Genomic DNA, 20,128 nt, shown 5'->3' on the forward strand with positions numbered 1-20,128 from the left:
ACTAAAAATTTTAGAATTTTGGAGACTGAGCTTGCAGTTTTTTTGCAGTAAAATCTGAATATTTTTTTTAAAACTATGTAAAATAAAATAAAATGTATTTATGTATATATATATATATATATAATTTATGTATTTTTTTTTTACTAAAAATTTTAGAATTTTGGAGACTGAGTTTGCAGTTTTTTTGCAGTAAAATCTGAATTTTTTTTTTAAAACTATGTAAAATAAAATAACATTTATTTATGTATATATACATATATATATATAATTTATGTATTTTTTTTTTTACTAAAAATTTTAGAATTTTGGAGACTGAGCTTGCAGTTTTTTTGCAGTAAAATCTGAAGATTTTTTTTAAAACTATGTAAAATAAAATAACATTTATTTATATATATATATATATATATATATATATATATATATATATATATATATATATATATATATATATGTGTGTTACAATAAAATTCATGGAGCAGAGCTGGCAGTTTTTCCACAATAAAATATACGGTTGTTGTTTTTATAGTGTGTTAATGTACATGGAAAAACGGTACACAAGTTTTTTTGTACGATATAAAAAAATGGCAGAATTTTACCTTAAAATCTATTGTCATTTTTACAGAGGACAATTTGATGGGTAAATTACCATGAAATTATAAGTCCAGCAGATATTGAAGTATTTATTTTTATTTTAACAAATAATGTTTTGGAATGTAATATTTTGCCGCATTATTAGATACAATTAAAGTTGAAAAGATATGAAATTGCATGTTATTTTTAAATATCAAAATAGAAAGAACAAATACCTTTTTAGTAAGAAAACATAAAGTACTTTATTAACTCATATTATTTCCAGGCTTTCACGGGGCCACATAAAATGATGTACCTGGCCAGGTTTGGCCCCCCGGCCTTGAGTTTGACACCTGTGCATTACAATAAATCACAGCCAGGAATAAAGTATGTTTTTATTTGATTACGAAAGGCACTTTCACAATAAAAGATCAATTTTTTTGGAAAAAAGAGTCGAGAGTCCCAGCAGTTCCGCCTTGTGAGCGAGGTCTTTTTGAGTGAGGTCCTGAAGGGCCTCTGGTTTTTGTTTTACCCCGAGAGGCCGGTGCCGGAGGTCCTGCTCTGGCCGAGGAGGAGGAGGATGAAGGAGAAGAGAAGGAGTCGTGCAAGTCCAAGGCGAAGTGATAGTCGTGGTGTTCAGGCATGTCCCACGCAGACACGTCCTGACCGCAGCGCTCACACTTCAGCAGGTCTTCCTCTTCAACGTCTTCCTCCTCATCACATGCAGGCTGCGGTGCGATGGCGTCGGCTCGCATTTCTTGGAGCGCTGTCGGTTCCGGTTTGGACTCCTCCGAACATCTCTCAGCACGTTTCTTGTGGAAGAAGGAGGCGATGTCGGAGCGTGGAGTGGATGGTGGCGGAGTCCAAACGGCCTCTTCGCCCTCGTTTTGTCTCGGCTTCTTTTGGAAGAAAGACCGGATGCCGCTCGGAGGTCTGCGAGTGGCGTGAGTGGGGGAGGCGGCACTGCTGGAGGGCAGGGTGGGAGTGGACGTCACGTCAGCGCTGAAGAAGTCGGCGATGCTGCCCCCTGCTGCTGAAGGGGCGCCACTGAACTTGCTGGCGGAGAGGTGCAGCAGGGTGAGGGGTGGAGTCCTGCAGAAATCGTTCAGTAGAATGTTATACAATTTGGTTAAATGATCAATAATAATGAATAAATTAAAGTGTGAAATACATTATTGGAAATTGCTGAACCTGCTTATTTAATGATTTAATGACATTTTAATTTTCTTGACTATGCAGGTCGCCAAAATGAAAGCCAACTAAATTAATTCAAATGAAAAAAATAATTAAATCAAGTCATGAAATATAACCTTAATATAACTATATATATATACATATATAATATATATATTTATGTACAATTTATGCATGAAAATACCTTTTTATATATACGCAACGCAAGTTGTGAAATACATTTACCGTTGATTTGCCACATTGTAAACTATAATATCAAATAATCGTATTAATTTGCAGTGTTTATATTTGTCTGATAATGGCCAATTTATTTATTACATTACTTTTGATTTACCGTGTATTTGAAATGAAGCTTGTCTTGTGCCAAAACGAAAACCAAACAAAATACATTAAAATGAAAAATGGATTACATAAAACCATCAATCAAGTCATGAAATATAACCTTAAAAAATTACCTAGTTTTAAAAAAAAACATTTAATTAACAATTTACGTATATAATTACCTTTTTAAACATTCGCAACATACATTGTGAAATACATTTTCCATTAATTTACTACATTGTAAATTATAATATTAAATAATTGTATTAATTTGCAGTGTTTATATTTGTCTGATTATGGCCAATTTATTTATTGAATTACTTTGTATTTACCGTGTATTTAATATAGTTTATATATATATAAATATATATATATATATATATATATATATATATATATATATATATATATATATATATATATATATATATACACTTTTTTTAAACTAAAAATTGTAGAATTCTGGCGACTGAGCTGGCAGTTTTTTTTCAGTAAAATCTGAAGATTTTTTTTTTAATTGTATGTAAAAATAAATAAAATAACATACATATATATATGTTATTTTATTTTATATATGTTTTTGTATGTAAAAAATAAAATAACATTATATATATACATATATATATATATGTTATTTTATTTATTTTTTATATATATATATATATTATTTATTTTTACATACAAAAAAATATATAAAATAAAATAACATATATATATATATATATGTTATTTTATTTATTTTTAAATACAATTTTTTTAAAAATCTTCAGATTTTACTGCAAAAAAATAACACACATACATATATATATATATGTTATTTTGTTTTGTTTAAATATTTTTTAAATAGTTTTAAAAAAATATTTTAATCATTCATTATATATATATATATATATATATATATATATATATATATATATATATATATATATATATATATATATATATATATATATATATATATATATATATATATATAATGAATGATTAAAATATTAATGAATTACCGGTAATTAAAATGTCAACTATCCATTTTCTTCCGCTTATCCGAAGTCGGGTCGCGGGGGCAGCAGCCTAAGCAGAGCCCAGACTTCCCTCTCCCCAGCTACTTCGTCAAGCGCCTCCCGGGGGATCTCGAGGCGTTCCCGAGCCAGCCGGGAGACATACTGTCGTCTTCCCCGTGGTCTCCTACCGGTCGGACGTGCCCTAAACACCTCTCCAGTGAAGGTGTCCAGGGGGCGTCTGAGGACCTCATCTGGCTCCTCTTCGTGTGGAGGGGCTGCAACTTTACTCAGATGACAGATCTTCTCCCCCTGTCTCTGAGGGGGTACCCAAAACCCACCATAGGTGAGGATAGTGACGTAGATATCAACACATTATTTTGTAATGTTTGTTTTGTGCCAAAATTTAAAAAAATATACTGTATGAATTATATTACTTAAATGTAAACTATATTAATACATTATCAAAGTATTAATTAAAATTGTGCAAAATAATCAGAAATATTTCTACTAATTATATTTATTTTCTAGTTTACCGACATTTTTATTTCGTAACCTTTTATTTCATTAATGTTAGGAATTAAATGTTAATTATAATCTAAAATGCTTTGATTTACTTATTTCATGATCGATTTATCTAATAACGTTTTTGTTGAATGGGAATATTGTTGTGACTAAATCAAATAGAAGTCATTCCAATAAAGACTATTTCAGGTTATTCCAATAAATACTATTTCAGGTTATTCCAATAAAGACTATTTCAGGTTATATTCTACATCTTCTAGTAAATCATTCCAATGACCGACATGAAGTCTTTGAAGTATGCAAACCACATCATTCCAAGGATGCCACCCCGACTGTAACCATGTTCATGCATGTCAATATGTGGGTACATACCACGCCGCCTGCTGGTTTCCTGCCGTGTTGAGGCTCTTGATGATGGCGAAGCTGTCAGTGGACAGCTTGGCGGCGTCGTAGCGGACTAAGGCGCAACAACGGGAGAAGCCGCTGGGCCGGGTGTTGCCCAGCTGGCGCACGCCGACTGTTAGCGACTTCGCCACTCGGCCGTTCTGGAAGATTGAGAGCGTGCGGCCATTTTATTTTTTGCGTGCATCAGATTTCATTTGAACTCTTCTCACTATTGGTATTATTCTCCTTTTATTGGCGAGATATTATCCGTGAAAGCACCTGAGGTGGGAGGGGCCGGGGGTTATGGGACGGGGGGATCTGAGGTGGGCGGGGCCGGGGTTAAGGGGGGGGTGGAGTATATTTATAGCTAGAATTCACTGAAATTCAAGTATTTCTTATGTATATATATTAGGGATGCAACTAATGATTAATTTGATAATCGATTAATGTGTCGATTATTACTTCGATTAATCGATAAATAATCGGATACAAGAGACAAACTACATTTCTATCCTTTCCGGTATTTTATTGGAAGAAAAAAAAAACAGCATACTGGCACCATAATTATTTTGATTATTGTTTCTCAGCTGTTTGTAAATGTTGCAGTTTATAAATAAAGGTTTATAAAAAAATACAAAAAATAATCATGAAAAAAAAAAAAAAGCCTCTGCGCATGCGCATAGCATAGATCTAACGAATCAATGACTAAATTAATCGGCAACTATTTTTATAATCGATTTAATCGATTAGTTGTTGCAGCCCTAATATATATATATATATATATATATATATATATATATATATATATATATATATATATATATATATATATATATATATATATATATATAAAAATACTTGAATTTCAGTGTTCATTTATTTACACATATACACACATAAAAGTCTGGGGCCGTACTTATCAAGCTTCTTAGAGTGCCATTTTACACTTAAGTCCTGACAATTTGCGAAATTTAGTCCTACTCTCAAACTTAAGAATAAAAGCTTTTTATCAACGTTCTTAAGTCTAAGAATCACTCCTACTCTCCACGATATTTAAGAGACCTTCAGAGGTGTCTTAAGTGGTTAGGAGTTGCCAGCAGGGGATGGCACTGAGGCGAGAGAGACGTGCGCGAATGTTCAGGGAACGGAACAATGTTTGTTTTTTTTGATGACGAGCAGCTGATCAAACGGTATCGTTTAGACAGAGCGGATATTATTTTTGTCACAGATTTAATACTTTTCGATTCCTTGTTGATTTCTGCATGTGTCTGCAGTGGGCTAGTATATATAGAGCCACCCACACCAGTTTCAAATGAGTTGCCTAATTAATGAATTGGAAAGAAAATGTTATGACAGTAGCGTATGTGTGTGGCCGTGAGGTGAGTGACGTCAGTGAGTGTGTGGGCGATAGAAGAGAGGGAGCAGTAGCGTGAGTGCCGGCGGGGACTAGTTTGTTTTGTATTATTTTGTAGTTTATTGTCAAAATATACACTCCCATTGTCCACTTAAATATTTCCAAGATATTTCTTTATTCTTAGACAACGGATTCCCTTCCGTGATTGGTCATTTCTATGGACACAGAAATGACATCACCTAAAATTCCGTTTACGGCACATAGTAATGTCGTAATTCAGCTCTGAGTGTGACACTTAAGATTCAGTCCTACACTTCGCTGAAAGTGTGAGTAAGACGCTTGATAACTAACTTTTAAGTGCAGCTTTCAGCGAAGAATTTATTTACTCTTAAGTCAACTCTTAGCAGACTTCTTAGGAGTAATTCTAAGAAGCTTGATAAGTACGGCCCCTGATCTACAAAATGTGCAGGCAGCGTACCACTTCCCCTTCGAGCTGTCCTGGATGAACTGAAATTATTTTTTCCAATCATCTTGGAACTTGCGAGCGTACTTCTTCTTCTTACTCGTCGTCGCCACGTCTCTTCTTCGTTCTTCTGCTTCGTCTCTGTTGTATTTTTGGACATTACTACTTGCTGTAGTTTTGTAGCAATGCATGATGGGAATCCGGACGTTGCGTGTCAGTGTATTAACGTGCCGGCTGGAATAAACACACGCTGGGAAATAGCTCCGTGCCTGCCTACTTTATGGGTTATAGATAAACCTATGGATAACGGAGACATATATAATAGTCTCCTTTTCAGGTGAGAGAGGACGCTAAACCCCAATATTGTTGTCCGGGCGGAAATTCGGGAGAATGGTTGCCCTGGGAGATTTTCGGGAGGGGCACTGAAATTCGGGAGTCTCCCGGGAAAATCGGGAGGGTTGGCAAGTATGTTCATTAGGAAACTACACCGTACAAACCTAAATCCTACTTTTCCTCACCACTTCTCTGTCCTTGGTCAGCCTCTCCTCCAACTCCAGAGCCAGCTGATGAAGCCAGTGCTGCACCTTTGCAGACAGACTTTCTTTTACATTTGACTAAACATCAGCAACAGCGATAATTGTCATATCGTCTAATTAGTGGGAGTACCTGCTCTTTTGTAACGAGCGACGTCTTCCCAGGGAAGTTTTTACTGCAGCCGATGGACTTGGGCAGCTGCCTCGGTTTCACGGCTTCGAACTCCACCCCGCGGCACAGGTCGTACAGCCACTGCCTGGGGAGAGCAGATTGTTGCCGTGTCGCGTCGGGTTTGGGGTCGGGGCGGGTCCTACCCTGTTTTCTCGCCAAAGTGCTTCCCCAGTTGGGCTTGAGAGAAGCGAGTCAGCTCCCCCATGTTCTCCACTTGCAGGTGTGCCGTGATGGACGCCCCCAGTTTGCCTCCCAGGTTACGTCTTGCGTAAATAAAAAGCAGAGGGGTGAATATTAAGGATTTAGGGGTCAAGGAAGAAGACGGATACTCACATCTTGCTAATGGGCAGAGTGTTGAAAAGTTCCGTCACAGATTCCAGCGGCAATATAGTCTGTCGGTTAGGTTTGTTCAAACCACACGCCAGTTTAGCCAGCACCTGCAAGGGGGAAACCATAACAACACTAAATCAGGCAATTCCTGAAGGAATTGCGTGTGGATACTCCAATGCTGAAGTCGAACTGAAATCCTGGGGAAAAAAAATTAATCGTTGAAGTAGGTGCACACAATTCCCAAAGAGACTGAATATTTTGAAGTTGGAACGGTTTGAATCAGATGAAACATGTGGGAGTTGTGGAACTTTAAAGAATGTCTCATTAAATTAAATGGGAAAAGCGGGAAATTTTTTGAAAATGGTAAAAAACTTGAATGGTCTCAATGATTTGAAATGGTTGGTGTTGGAATTTTTCAAATCGGTCGAGAAATGTTGAAGTAGTAACATGTTGAATTGACTACGGAATTCCTGGAATTTCGGGGAAAACCGGGAATTTTTCCAGTTCAAAAAACAATTTCGTGTTTTTGTCCTGATTAAGAGGAATGTTTTGACGGTGAAACGGTTGAAATGCGTTGAAAAATGTGGAAGGAGTAGTCGCCAGAAAAAAAGAGTGGAAATAGGGCTTTGGAAAACCAGGGATTCTGGTAAATCCTGGAATTTTTTTTAGAATTGTTGAAGTAGAGCACACAATTCCCAAACAGGCTGAATATTTTGAAGTTGGAACAGTTTGAATCAGATGAAAAATGTGGGAGTTGTGGAGCTTGGAAGAATGTCCCATTGAATTTCCAAAAATTTGGGAATTTCGGGAAAAGCAGGAAATTTTTTGAAAATGGTAAAAAACTTGAATGGTCTGAATGATTTGAAATGGTTGGTGTTGGAATTTTTCAAATCGGTCGAGAAATGTTGAAGTAGTAACATGTTGAATTGACTACGGAATTCCTGGAATTCCAGGGAAAACCGGGAATTTTTCCAGTTCAGTTCACCTTTTTTTTGTGAAGTACATAACTCCACATTCATAGTTGTGATGCCTTCAGTGACAATCTACAATGTAAATAGTCATGAAAATAAAGAATTGAATGAGAAGGTGTGTCCAAACTTTTGGCCTGTACTGTATATTATGTTTACTTTCAACACCTAGGTCCCGAGATTAACTTCAGATCCATCCGACGATTATACATTATTTTTTTGAGCAAGGGCAGTTTTACAGTAAAAAAAACTTCCTGCATGGCAGCTTTGCGTTATTAGTGCCAATATTGCAACATTTTCTTGGTACATTACACCTGTGCGCCCTTTTATGACACTTTTTAATGCTTTTTTCTGTAACAGTATTTTCAAAATGTGCTGCAGGCCGCAGGGCTAAAATACCCCTTAGTGGTTAGCACTATCTTTGGCAGGCCTAAAATGTAATGCAAAACTAAAATACCGTATTTCCTTGAATAGCCGCAGGGGCGCTAATTAATTTAAAACCTCCTGTCACTCCGGCGTTTACCGGAAGCCGGCGGGATGGCCGTGCATGCAGTGATTATTTTAAAACCTCTTCTCACTCCGGCGTTTACCAAAAGGAATGCGGTAAATTTAGGCGTGCGCTTTGAGTGTGATGTAAGCATACCATCATGAAAAGCACATTTAATAAAAAAAAAACGTTATTATGGTCTTACCTGTACTTATAAATGGAGTCCATTTGCAGCTCCTTCTGACCAAAAGCATCGATAACTTGTTTATAGAAGTCTTCATTATTTTCTTTCTTCCGTTTTAAAAGTCTCTCTGTCTCGATGGAGATATTCCTTTAATTATTACCTCCTGCTTCCATTGAAAGTCCAGTTTAGAAAACTGTTTTATTTTAGATACCGGTATGTAATCCTCCATGTTAAAAATAAAAATCTCTTGCTGCGTGTGTTCACTTCTTCTGCAGTACCGGAAGTCGCAAGAAGGATCACTAGCGCGGTAGCGCCCTCTACCACCAGGAGGCGGGAGTCATTTAATGACTTATACAGTATTTGACACACGCAGCTACGGTATATTAATAAAACATAGCTGCTTACTGTTCTTTTTAGCATACTGTACCGGTATTCAATAGCTTGGACTTTAAATCCTAGTGAATAGCTCTTTATCTTTTTTCCTTTGTGCGATTGCAAACTACTGAAAGCAGCGTCCTCCATTTTGAAAATGAGGACAGGTAAAGCGTCACTCGTGACGTAACGAATTTGACCCGGCGGAAGTTCTAGCCGTATGCTAAATATTTTGCGAAACGAGTTTGACCCGGCGAAAATTATAGACATGCGATAATAAAATTAATATTTTGCGAAACGAATTTGATCCGGCGTTAATAATGAACCGGCAATAAGGCCAAGCATGCGTTAATTATTTTGAGAAACGAGTTTGACCCGGCAGTAATTCTAGACGTGCGAATACTATATTCCCTGCGCCAATTCAAGGAAATACGGTAACACAGACAGCATACCTACTATGAATGAGATGGTTACTATATTTTTGTTGTACTATAATTATTAGTAAAATAGGACGATAAAATGTGCACAGACACCATTTTTTAAATAATTTTTCCCTAAACCAGTAACCAATTTTCTTACTTTGTTGTGCGAGATGCCAGCTGAACAGCTGAAGCTTGTGTGTTGCTCCACAGCCGCCCTCATTTCCTCCACAATGAGGGCCCCCGTGGTGAGCTGGAGCTCTGCGCAGTTGTTGGTAGGTATGGATGCTAACCACTGCTGGACACCTGATGACCTCTGCTTCTCTACAGAGGAAACATGTATTACCTGTATGCATTTATTCTTACACCTACACGCAGTGATGGGCAAGCTTCTTGGGAAATGTACTGAGCTAAGCTGCAAGTTAGTCTCGATTAAATGTAGCTAAGCTGATTGATTGATTGATTGAAACTTGTATTAGTAGATTGCACAGTACAGTACATATTCCGTACAAATGACCACTAAATGGTAACACCCCAATAAGTTTTTCAACTTGTTTAAGTCGGGGTCCACGTTAATCAATTTATGGTACAAATTAGGGCTGCAACAACTAATCGATTAAATCGATTAAAATCGATTATTAAAATAGTTGCCGATTAATTTAGTCATTGATTCGTTGGATCGATGCTATGCGCATGCGCAGTTTTTTTTTGTTTTTTTTTTAATAAACCTTTATTTATAAACTGCAACATGTACAAACAGCTGAGAAACAATAATCAAAATAAGTATGGTGCCAGTATGCTGTTTTTTTCCAATAAAATACTGGATAGGATAGAAATGTAGTTTGTCTCTTTTATCCGATTATTAATCGATTAATCGAAGTAATAATCGACAGATTAATCGATTATCAAATTAATCGTTAGTTGCAGCCCTAGTACAAATACATAATATCAGCATAATACAGTCAGCTACAGGGGAAGCTATCCCCGGAGAAGCTACACGACAAAAGTATCTTGCTACATCAAAGCTACATTTAACAGCATTTCTATCTATGGTCCCACATGTATAATATCAAATGAGAGTGTACAAATATTACTATTAACTATCTGTCATTTAGCTGGGGACACCCTACAACTACCTCTAGGGGTCCCCGCATCCCACTGTATGTATTTATTTAGTTTGCCTTTTCTTTGGCCCACCCCTATAATGTTATTCATTGTCTCTACCTACAATACAAAAACAGCATATATCTAGATATTGTAGGGGTGTAACGGTACACAAAAATCTCGGTTCGGTACGTACCTCGGTTTAGAGGTCACGGTTCGGTTCATTTTCGGTACAGTAAGAAAACAACAAAATATATATTTTTGGGTTATTTATTTACCAAATTTGCAAAATCTTCCACCAAAAATGTTTTTCTTAGTGGAATATTTAATGTGAAGTAATGGGAACCTTGGAAAGGTCAATAATTCATAATAACATTGATTTTGATTCAAAATTATGTAGAGATGTCGATAAATGCTTTAAAATGTAATATCGGAAATTATCGGTATCGTTTTTTTAATTATCGGTATCGTTTTTTTAATTTTTTTATTAAATCAACATAAAAAACAAGATACACTTACAATTAGTGCACCAACCCAAAAAAACCTCCCTCCCCCCATTTACACTCATTCACACAAAAGGGTTGTGTCTTTCTGTTATTAATATTCTGGTTCCTACATTATATATCAATATATATCAATACAGTCTGCAAGGAATACAGTCCGTAAGCACACATGATTGTGCGTGCTGCTGGTCCACTGATAGTACTAACCTTTAACAGTTAATTTGACTCATTTTCATTAATTACTAGTTTCTATGTAACTGCTTTTATATTGTTTTACTTTCTTTTTTTATTCCAAGAAAATGTTTTTAATTTATTTATCTTATTTTATGAATTTTTTAAAAAAGGACCTTATGTTCACCATACCTGGTTGTCCAAATTAGGCATAATAATGTGTTAATTCCACGACTGTATATATCGTATCGGTTGATATCGGTATCGGTAATCAAGAAGTGGACAATATTGGAATATCAAATATCGGCAAAAAAGCCATTATCGGACATTCCTAATATTATGTTTTGAGCAATGACAGTTTGAAAGGAAAAAAAACAGCTTTGTAGTCAACATTGCAACTTTTTCTAAATTACATTTAACCTTTAAGCTTTTTTATTTCACTTTTGTTATGTTTTTGTTTATTTTAATAGTATTTTTAGAATGTGCCGTGGGCCTTTAAAACATTAGCTGTGGGCCGCAAATGGCCTCCGGGGCACACTTTTGACACCCCTGCTCTAGATAATAACAAATTAAATGTGATAAATCTATGGATAAAAGCAGAGCCTGGCGACGCATGCGCGTTTATCATAACTCTCTCTCTCTCTCTCTCTCTGTCTCCGCACCTCCCTCACCAATGCTGCTGCGCCCACAATTTGTTTTGTTTTTAACCCCTTCTTAACCCTGAACGTACATTGAAAATACACGCAACCCTAACTCAAAATGCCGGACATTTGAGGCATTTAAGAAACTCCGCCCGGACAGCCCCGCAAAAGAGGACATGTCCGGTGAAAAGAGGACGTATGGTCAGTCTATCCTAGCCTGTTAGCTGCTAGCATGCCGTGTGTTGTGCCTCGGTCTGCATTGTTTACACAACATGCGTTACGCTACTTAATATGTCCGTGTGGAAACTCGTTCGGTACACCTCCGAACCGAACCGGAACCCCTGTACCGAAACGGTTCAATACAAATACACGTACCGTTACACCCTTAACAAATATTACTATTAACTATCTGTCATTGAGCTGGGGACACCCTACAACTACCTCTAGGGGTCCCCACACCCCACTGTATGTATTTATTTAGTTTGCCTTTTCTTTGGCCCACCCCTATAATATTTTTCATTGTCTCTACCTAGTGTTTCCCACACATTCATTTATTTGTGGCGGCCCGCCAAGAAAGAATTACGTCCACCACAAATAAAAAAAATAAAAACAATTTTTTAAATTTTTTTTTTGTCCTGTCCAGCTCCTCAGGCAAATCATATAGTTGATGTAGATGCCCATATAGGCTGTTCAGATTTACTTTACAAAAGAGAAGTGTAGGATACTTCTCTTGTTGCCTTATTTGTATTTGACCACTACTGTTTTCTGTTTATTTGTTACTGACTGTGGCAGGACACCTCTGCCTCTGTTTCACTTTATGTTGCTGGTAAATAATATGGTTGTAGTAGTAGGCTAAAGTTAAATGATTTAGTATGCACTAATTAAAGGGGCAGAGCTTTAAGAGACATTTTAGCTTTTATATTTTATAAGATATATTTTTTGTGAGAACCACAATTAATAAATATATTTCAGTGAATAACTTATTGTTCAAATCTGTATATAAATATGTACATAGTGTTGTAATTATATTGTAGAATGGATGGACGTTTAAAACAAAACTGTTATTATTAATTAGTAAGTATACATTTTTTGAGTCTTTTTAGAGAAAATCATATCATTGTAGTAAATTATGCAAATTACTCGATGATGTCATGTTGACCACGCCCATAGCCACGCCCCCACCGCCACAGGTATCTTGGCAGTTTATGGGAAACACTGACCTACAATACAAAAACAGCATCTATCTATATATTGATAAAAAAAACAATGACTTGTGTGTTGTTTGGGAACAGTTGGTCATGGTTATGTGCCAGTAAAACCTTTCATGAAGTCAACTCACTTTAATGGGTGTTCCTACATTTGTGTTGGACGTCTTAGATGAAGAGACCAGTTATGATTTAACTAAAAACTAAGGTTTTGGGTATGGTTTTCTCTAAACGCATACATTTGTCTAAAATATGGCTAAGGACACTCATTATTGTGGGTTTCCTGCACGTCATTTCCATCACTAAAGGAAAACTCTAATCTGGTTGAGAGAATTCCTCTGCCATTTTCAAGGTTTTTTTTGAGTGGTCAGCTTGAAGCGTCCCTCTGTCTCCGACTCCCTCGTCATCATGTGACATGAGTGTGTGTCTGTTAAATGGTAAATGGGTTATACTTGCATAGCGCTTTTCTACCTTCAAGGTACTCAAAGCGCTTTGACGCTATTTCCACATTCACCCAGTCACACACACTGATGGCGGGAGCTGCCATGCAAGGCCCTAACCACGACCCATCAGGAGCAAGGGTGAAGTGTCTTGCCCAAGGACACAACAGACGTGACGAGGTTGGTAGAAGGTGGGGATTGAACCAGGAACCCTGAGGTTACATGGCACGGCCACTCTTCCAACTGCGCCACGGCGTCCTCTGTTATGATTTTGCTTCCTGGTTTTGATAACCCGCCTTATCTTGCCTCTGATTGGCTAGTCTGTAAACTTAGCAAAAACACCAACCAATCATCATGGATTTCCTCCATATGTATGAATGTTCATTATATTTCTTTTTGGCCTGGATTTATAGTCTATTTTCCTCTCTTTGTAGCTTTGATGTAAGCTACCTCGGTACATGGGTCTAAAAATAGCTGAGCTACAGGAAAAGCTACTTGTTCAAAAAGTAGAAAATGTAGTGAAGCTACATAGCTTAGCTACTTGTAGCTTGTAGGGTTGTACGGTATACCGGTACTGGTATAGTATCGCGGTTCTAATGAATAAAAACTATATTCTGTTTGAAAAGTACCGGTTCCCGGGCATGACGGTGCGTTGTCACGTCATGACATTGCTGGTTTTGCGAGCATAGGAGCATGTTCGGCAGCGCACAATCACGCATTTTGGCCTAAAAACTGAAGATAAAGGTGAAGCTATAACACTGAAACTCACTCAGCGGTGCTTTAAGATATGGCTAGCGAGCTAGCGGCGAACATCCATCTGCAGTCCGCAATGTTTTAGCTACTTCTGAATCACTAATCCTCGTCTCCATGGCGACAAATAAAGTCAGTTTCTTACCTGTACCATTATCACTGCAGGACGAGGAATAGCTAAACATGCTTCACTACACACAGTAGCTCACCGGCATCACAATGTAAACAAACGCCATGGGTGGATCTACACCTAACGTCCACTGCAATGATACCAAGTACAATAGCGCATCTCGTCGATACTACTATGATTACATCGATAATTTTTACTGTCACAAAATTCATGTTATGTTTATAAACTCAGGAAATACGTCCCTGGACATGAGGACTTTGAATATGACCAATGTATGATCCTGTACTTGGTATCGGATCGATACCTAAAATTGTGGTATCATCCAAAACTAATGTAAAGTATCCAAACAACAGAAGAATAAGTGATTATTACATTTTAACAGAAGTGTAGATAGAACATGTTGTATCAGACAATAAGCAGATATTAACAGTAAATGAAAAGTGGATTAATAATCATTTTTTACAGCTTGTCCCTCATAACGTTGACAAAATAATAGGTAGATAAATGACACAGTATGTTACTGCATACGTCAGCAGTAGGGCTGCAACAACTAATCGATTAAATAGGTTAAAATCAATTATAAAAATAGTTGGCGATGAATTTAGTCATCGATTCGTTGGATCTATGCTATGCGCATGCGCGGAGGCAATTTTTATTTTATTCTTATTTCCTTAAATATTTTTATTTTTATTTTTTATAAACTGCAACATGTACAAACAGCTGAGAAACAATAATCAAAATAAGTATGGTGCCAGTATGCTGGTTTTTTTTCAATAAAATACTGGAAAGGATAGAAATGTCGTTTGTCTGTTTTATCCGATTATTAATCGAAGTAATAATCGACAGATTAATCGATTATCAAATTAATCGTTAGTTGCAGCCCTAGTCAGCAGACTAATTAGGAGCCTTTGTTTGTTTACTTACTACTAAAAGACAAGTTGTCTTGTATGTTCACTATTTTATTCAAGGACAAAATTGTTCTTTGATTGCAATAAGAAACATATGTTTAATGTTTGTTGAAATAAAGCCAATAATGCCATTTTTGTGGTCCCCCTTTATTTAAAAAAGTACCGAAAAGTATCGAAATACATTTTGGTACCGGTACTAAAATATTGGTATCGGGACAACCCTAGCAGCTTGTTACTGCCCATCACTGCTTGCATTTGACGAGTTTGGCAGGATGTGCTTACCTTTATCTGTAACGGCATCCTCATCAGCTGCTTCCGGTCCTTCAGGTAAACTGTGCGGGTAACCCTGGACATAGGTGGTCCTCAGCAGGTGAGCCTCCATATGCTTGTCCGCCCCGTCTTTAAGCCGCTGCTGGACCGCCGCCGTCAAGTCCATGTACGCCTCGTCAATACTGGCCCGCTCAATCACGGCAAAGCGAGACATGACCTCGATCACCTCCACGCTGGCCTCCCTGTAACTGGACACAACGGCTTGATTTTAGATCCTCGGCATCGCGCGTCGCCGTGGGAACGGTGGGATCGGCGTCGCTCACTGGGTCAGGTCAGCCTTGCCGTGAGATTCGGGCACCCGGGCAACTTGGAGGTCCGGGCACAGCTTCTTGGCGTCGTCCACCCACATGTTTCTGGTGACACCGTGGGCCCTGGCCTCGTAGCTCACGGCTATGATGCTGGCAGAAGACACGGCCTTGAGTCATTTTGTACAAAACCCCAAAACCAGTGAAGTTGGCAATTGTATAATTTGTAAATTAAAATAGAATACAATGATTTGCAAATCCTTTTCAACTTATATTCAATTGAATAGACTGCAAAGACAAGATATTTAATGTCTGAACTGAAAAACTAAATTTTGGGGGGGAAATAATCATTAACTTAGAATTTAATGGCAGCAACACATTGCAAAAAAGTTTTACCACTGTGTTACATGGCCTTTCCTTTTAACAACACTCAGTAAATGTTTGGGAACTGAGGAGACACATTTTTGAAGCTTTTCAGGTGGAATTCTTTCCCATTCTTGCTTGATGTACAGCTTAAGTTGTTCAACAGTCCGGGGGTCTCCGTTGTGGTATTTTAGGCTTCATAATGCGCCACACATTTTCAATGGGAGACAGGTCTGGCCAGTCTAGTACCCGCACTCTTTTACTACGAAGCCACGCTGTTGTAACACACTGCTTGGCATTGTCTTGCTGAAATAAGCAGGGGCGTCCATGATAACATTGCTTGGATGGCAACATATGTTGCTCCAAAACCTGTATGTACCTTTCAGCATTAATGGTGCCTTCACAGATGTGTAAGTTACCCATGCCTTGGCCACTAATACACCCCCATACCATCACACATGCTGGCTTTTCAACTTTACGCCTATAACAGTCCGGATGGTTCTTTTCCTCTTTGGTCCGGAGGACGCGACGTCCACAGTTTCCAAAAAACAATTTGAAATGTTGACTTGTCAGACCACAGAACACTTTTCCACTTTGTATCAGTGCATCTTAGATGAGCTCAGGCCTAGCGAAGCCGGCGGCGTTTCTGGGTGTTGTTGATAAATGGCTTTCACTTTGCATAGGAGAGTTTTAACATGCACTTACAGATGTAGCGACCAACTGTAGTTACCGACAGGTGCAAGGGCACACTACTGAAGATGTGTCGCTTGTCCAATTGTCCTGGAATTGAACCCTGACCAAGTCTCATATCCCATACAACTCACAAGAACACCCCACCCCCCCACACCCCCACGTTGTCTGTCTACCACTCTCAACAACAAGGACATCTCGAGTGAGTACTCTCCACATTTGGCACAAAGGACTGTTCAACATCTCGTCCTGTGTTTTTTTATTCTTTCTGAAGTGTTCCTGAGCCCATGTGGTGATATCCTTTACACACTAATGTTGTTTTTTGATGCAGTACCGCCTGAGGAATCGAAGATCACGGGCATTCAGTGTTGGTTTTCAGCCTTGCTGCTTACGTGCAGTGATTTCTCCAGATTCTCTGAACCTTTTTATGATATTACGGACCGTAGATGGTGAAATCCCTAAATTCCTTGCAATAGCTGGTTGAGGAATGTTGTTTTTAACAATTTGCTCAGGCATTTGTTGACCCTCGCCCCATCCTTGTTTGTGAACGACTGAGCATTTCACGGTAGCTTCTTTCATACCCAATCGCGGCACCCACCTGTTCCCAATTAGCCTGTTCACCTGTGGGATGTTCCAAATAAAGGTTTGATGAGCATTCTTCAACTTTCTCAGTCTTTTTTGCCACTTGTGCCAGCTTCTTTGAAACGTGTTGCAGGCATCAAATTCCAAATGAGCTAATATTTGCAAAAAATGAAGTTTTCCAGTTCGAACGTTAAGTATCTTGTATTTGCAGTCTATTCAATTGAATACAGGTTGAAAATAACAAGTACAGCGTGGTGTATGCTACGAGGGAGGCGGGTTTTAACTTTGAGTGACAGCAGTGCTGTCAAATGGGGAAGTAGGAAAGGTTTACTTTAATAAAAGCCATCATTTTTAGTCAACTTCTCTGGGTGACAACACTCCCGGCTCACAAACTCACCCTCCTCCTTTCCAGGTCTTATACTGAGCCACCACACAAGGTGTATTCTTCAGGGCAGCGTTCAGTCTCTGCTCCACTTGCACGTAGAAGCAGTCCATGTCCACTAACGCCACAACCCTCTCTTTTCCGTACTCCATAACTTAACTCTCGTCCTTTTGTCACCATGTAACAGCTTTGTTGATAACAAGGACAAGTAAAACACATCCGTCACATTGTATCGTACAGCACTTTCATAACGCTGTTCCGGGGCGGGGTTTATTTTCCCGCAAAATGCGGCTTTACATAATGACGTCATCAAAAGTCGACGTAAGCCGTTTTTGTTTTAATAAATCAAATTAAATACAATCCTCGAAAGCAAAATGTGTTACATAAAGTGATAGATAAAATCAATTTTAAAAAAGGAGCTTATTCAAAACAACTGAAATTCCTCCAATAAAGATATAATTTAAAGTTTACATACATCATTATCTGTTGTCTGCCCTAAATGTCAAAATATTTTTTGTTTATATATCATAACGATGCCACCCCCCAAAAGAAAGAAAACCAAATAATATTTACAGATAAATCAATTGAATAAAGAAAATAATAATAATAATAATAATAATACATTAATAATATTAATAATAATCAGAAATAAAACTAAATACAAACAGATAGTAAATAATAATAAATAAATAAATGAATACAATTCATATATTTCATTTCTCGAATTAGTGATTGCACTGTCTAAAAAAAAAGTATTACTCCCTATATATATATATATATATATATATATATATATATATATATATATATATATATATATATATATATATATATATATATATATATATATATGTATATATATATATATATATATATATATATATATATATATATATATATATATATATATATATATATATATATATATATACGACATATAGGGAGTAATAATGTGTGAATGTGGAAATACTGTCAAAGCGCTTTGAGTACCTTGAAGGTAGAAAAGTGTTATACAAGTACAACCCATTTATCATTTATATATATATATATATATATATATATATATATATATATATATATATATATATATATATATATATATATATATATATATATATATATATATATATATATATATATATATATATATATATATATATGTATATATATATATATATATATATATATATATATATATATATATATATATATATATATATATATATATATATATGTGTCTTAATTAGATTATCCAAAAAATAGTGCTCGATACCGTGGTAGAGCGTAATAAGTATGTGTGGGAAAAAAATCACAAGACTATTTCATCTCTAGTGAGGGTTTTCCTCAACCCTCAGGAGAAAAATCTCCTGAGGGTTGAGGAAAACCCCTCATGAAACAGGCCTGTAGAGATGAAATTTTTCCCACACATATATATATATATATATATATATATATATATATATATATATATATATATATATATATATATATATATATATATATATATATATATATATATATATATATATATATATATATATAACAAAGTGAAAAGCCTGTAGAGATGAAATTTTTCCCACACATACATATATATATATATATATATATATATATATATATATATATATATATATATATATATATATATATATATATATATATATATATATATATATATATGTATATATATATATATATATATATATATATATATATATATATATATATATATATATATGTATATATATATATATGTATATATATATATATATATATATATATATATATATATATATATATATATATATATATATATATATATATATATATATGTATATGTATATATATATATATATATATGTATATATATATATATATATGTATATGTATATATATATATATATATGTATATATATATATATATATATATATATATATATATATATATATATATATATATATATATATATATATATATATATATATATATATATATATATATATATATATATATATATATATATATATATATATATATATAACAAAGTGAAAAGCCATAGGCACACTCAATTTCAGTAAATAACTCAAATTTGGAACACTGCATCATCGTTTTCACAGCTTTTGGTTGTTAGAGGTAGAGAGTGTTTTAATGTAGAAGTTTGTGGTGTGTTTTTTTGCCGGTGCTTGGACTTGATGACGCAAAGCGTGCCAACCAATCATTTACCGTTCTTGTTATTTTACGTTATTATTTTTCTTATATAATAATATGCGAATAAGAATGCATGTCGGGAAGTTTAAGTGAGCACTTTTATTATTTAAGTCTTAGCGACAATTTTAATGTTAAACAATCAACCACAAAATGTACTGTATCTTCAAAATAAATTGTGTGTGATAAAATTAACAATATATT

The 20,128-nt window shown here is 35.9% G+C and overlaps 1 protein-coding gene across 1 annotated transcript; it reads right to left on the reverse strand.

Annotated features, from left to right (window-relative positions):
• Positions 1-935: 935 nt before the first annotated feature.
• On the reverse strand, positions 936-17,987 carry polh (polymerase (DNA directed), eta). The gene is made up of 10 exons (XM_062058006.1): positions 17,734-17,987; positions 15,720-15,854; positions 15,409-15,644; positions 9,435-9,598; positions 6,848-6,951; positions 6,658-6,777; positions 6,476-6,599; positions 6,328-6,393; positions 3,981-4,153; positions 936-1,662 (listed from the first exon to the last, which is right to left on the reverse strand). Exons 1-10 carry the CDS (start codon positions 17,868-17,870, stop codon positions 1,002-1,004), a joined length of 1,920 nt encoding a protein of 639 aa, XP_061913990.1. The 5' UTR covers positions 17,871-17,987; the 3' UTR covers positions 936-1,001.
• Positions 17,988-20,128: the final 2,141 nt, after the last annotated feature.

This window comes from Entelurus aequoreus, linkage group LG09 (genome assembly GCF_033978785.1).
Source record: "Entelurus aequoreus isolate RoL-2023_Sb linkage group LG09, RoL_Eaeq_v1.1, whole genome shotgun sequence".
Classification (NCBI taxonomy): domain Eukaryota; kingdom Metazoa; phylum Chordata; class Actinopteri; order Syngnathiformes; family Syngnathidae; genus Entelurus; species Entelurus aequoreus.

What these genes read in the sequence shown, in the direction of transcription:
- polh (XM_062058006.1), bottom strand. Translation starts at nt 17,870, where the DNA reads ATGGAGTACGGAAAAGAGAGGGTTGTGGCGTTAGTGGACATGGACTGC. An exon ending in GGCAAGGCTGACCTGACCCA is followed by an intron (nt 15,645 to 15,719) that starts GTGAGCGACGCC and finishes CGTTGTGTCCAG; the next exon opens with TTACAGGGAGGCCAGCGTGG. An exon ending in CGCTCGTTACAAAAGAGCAG is followed by an intron (nt 6,394 to 6,475) that starts GTACTCCCACTA and finishes CTGTCTGCAAAG; the next exon opens with GTGCAGCACTGGCTTCATCA.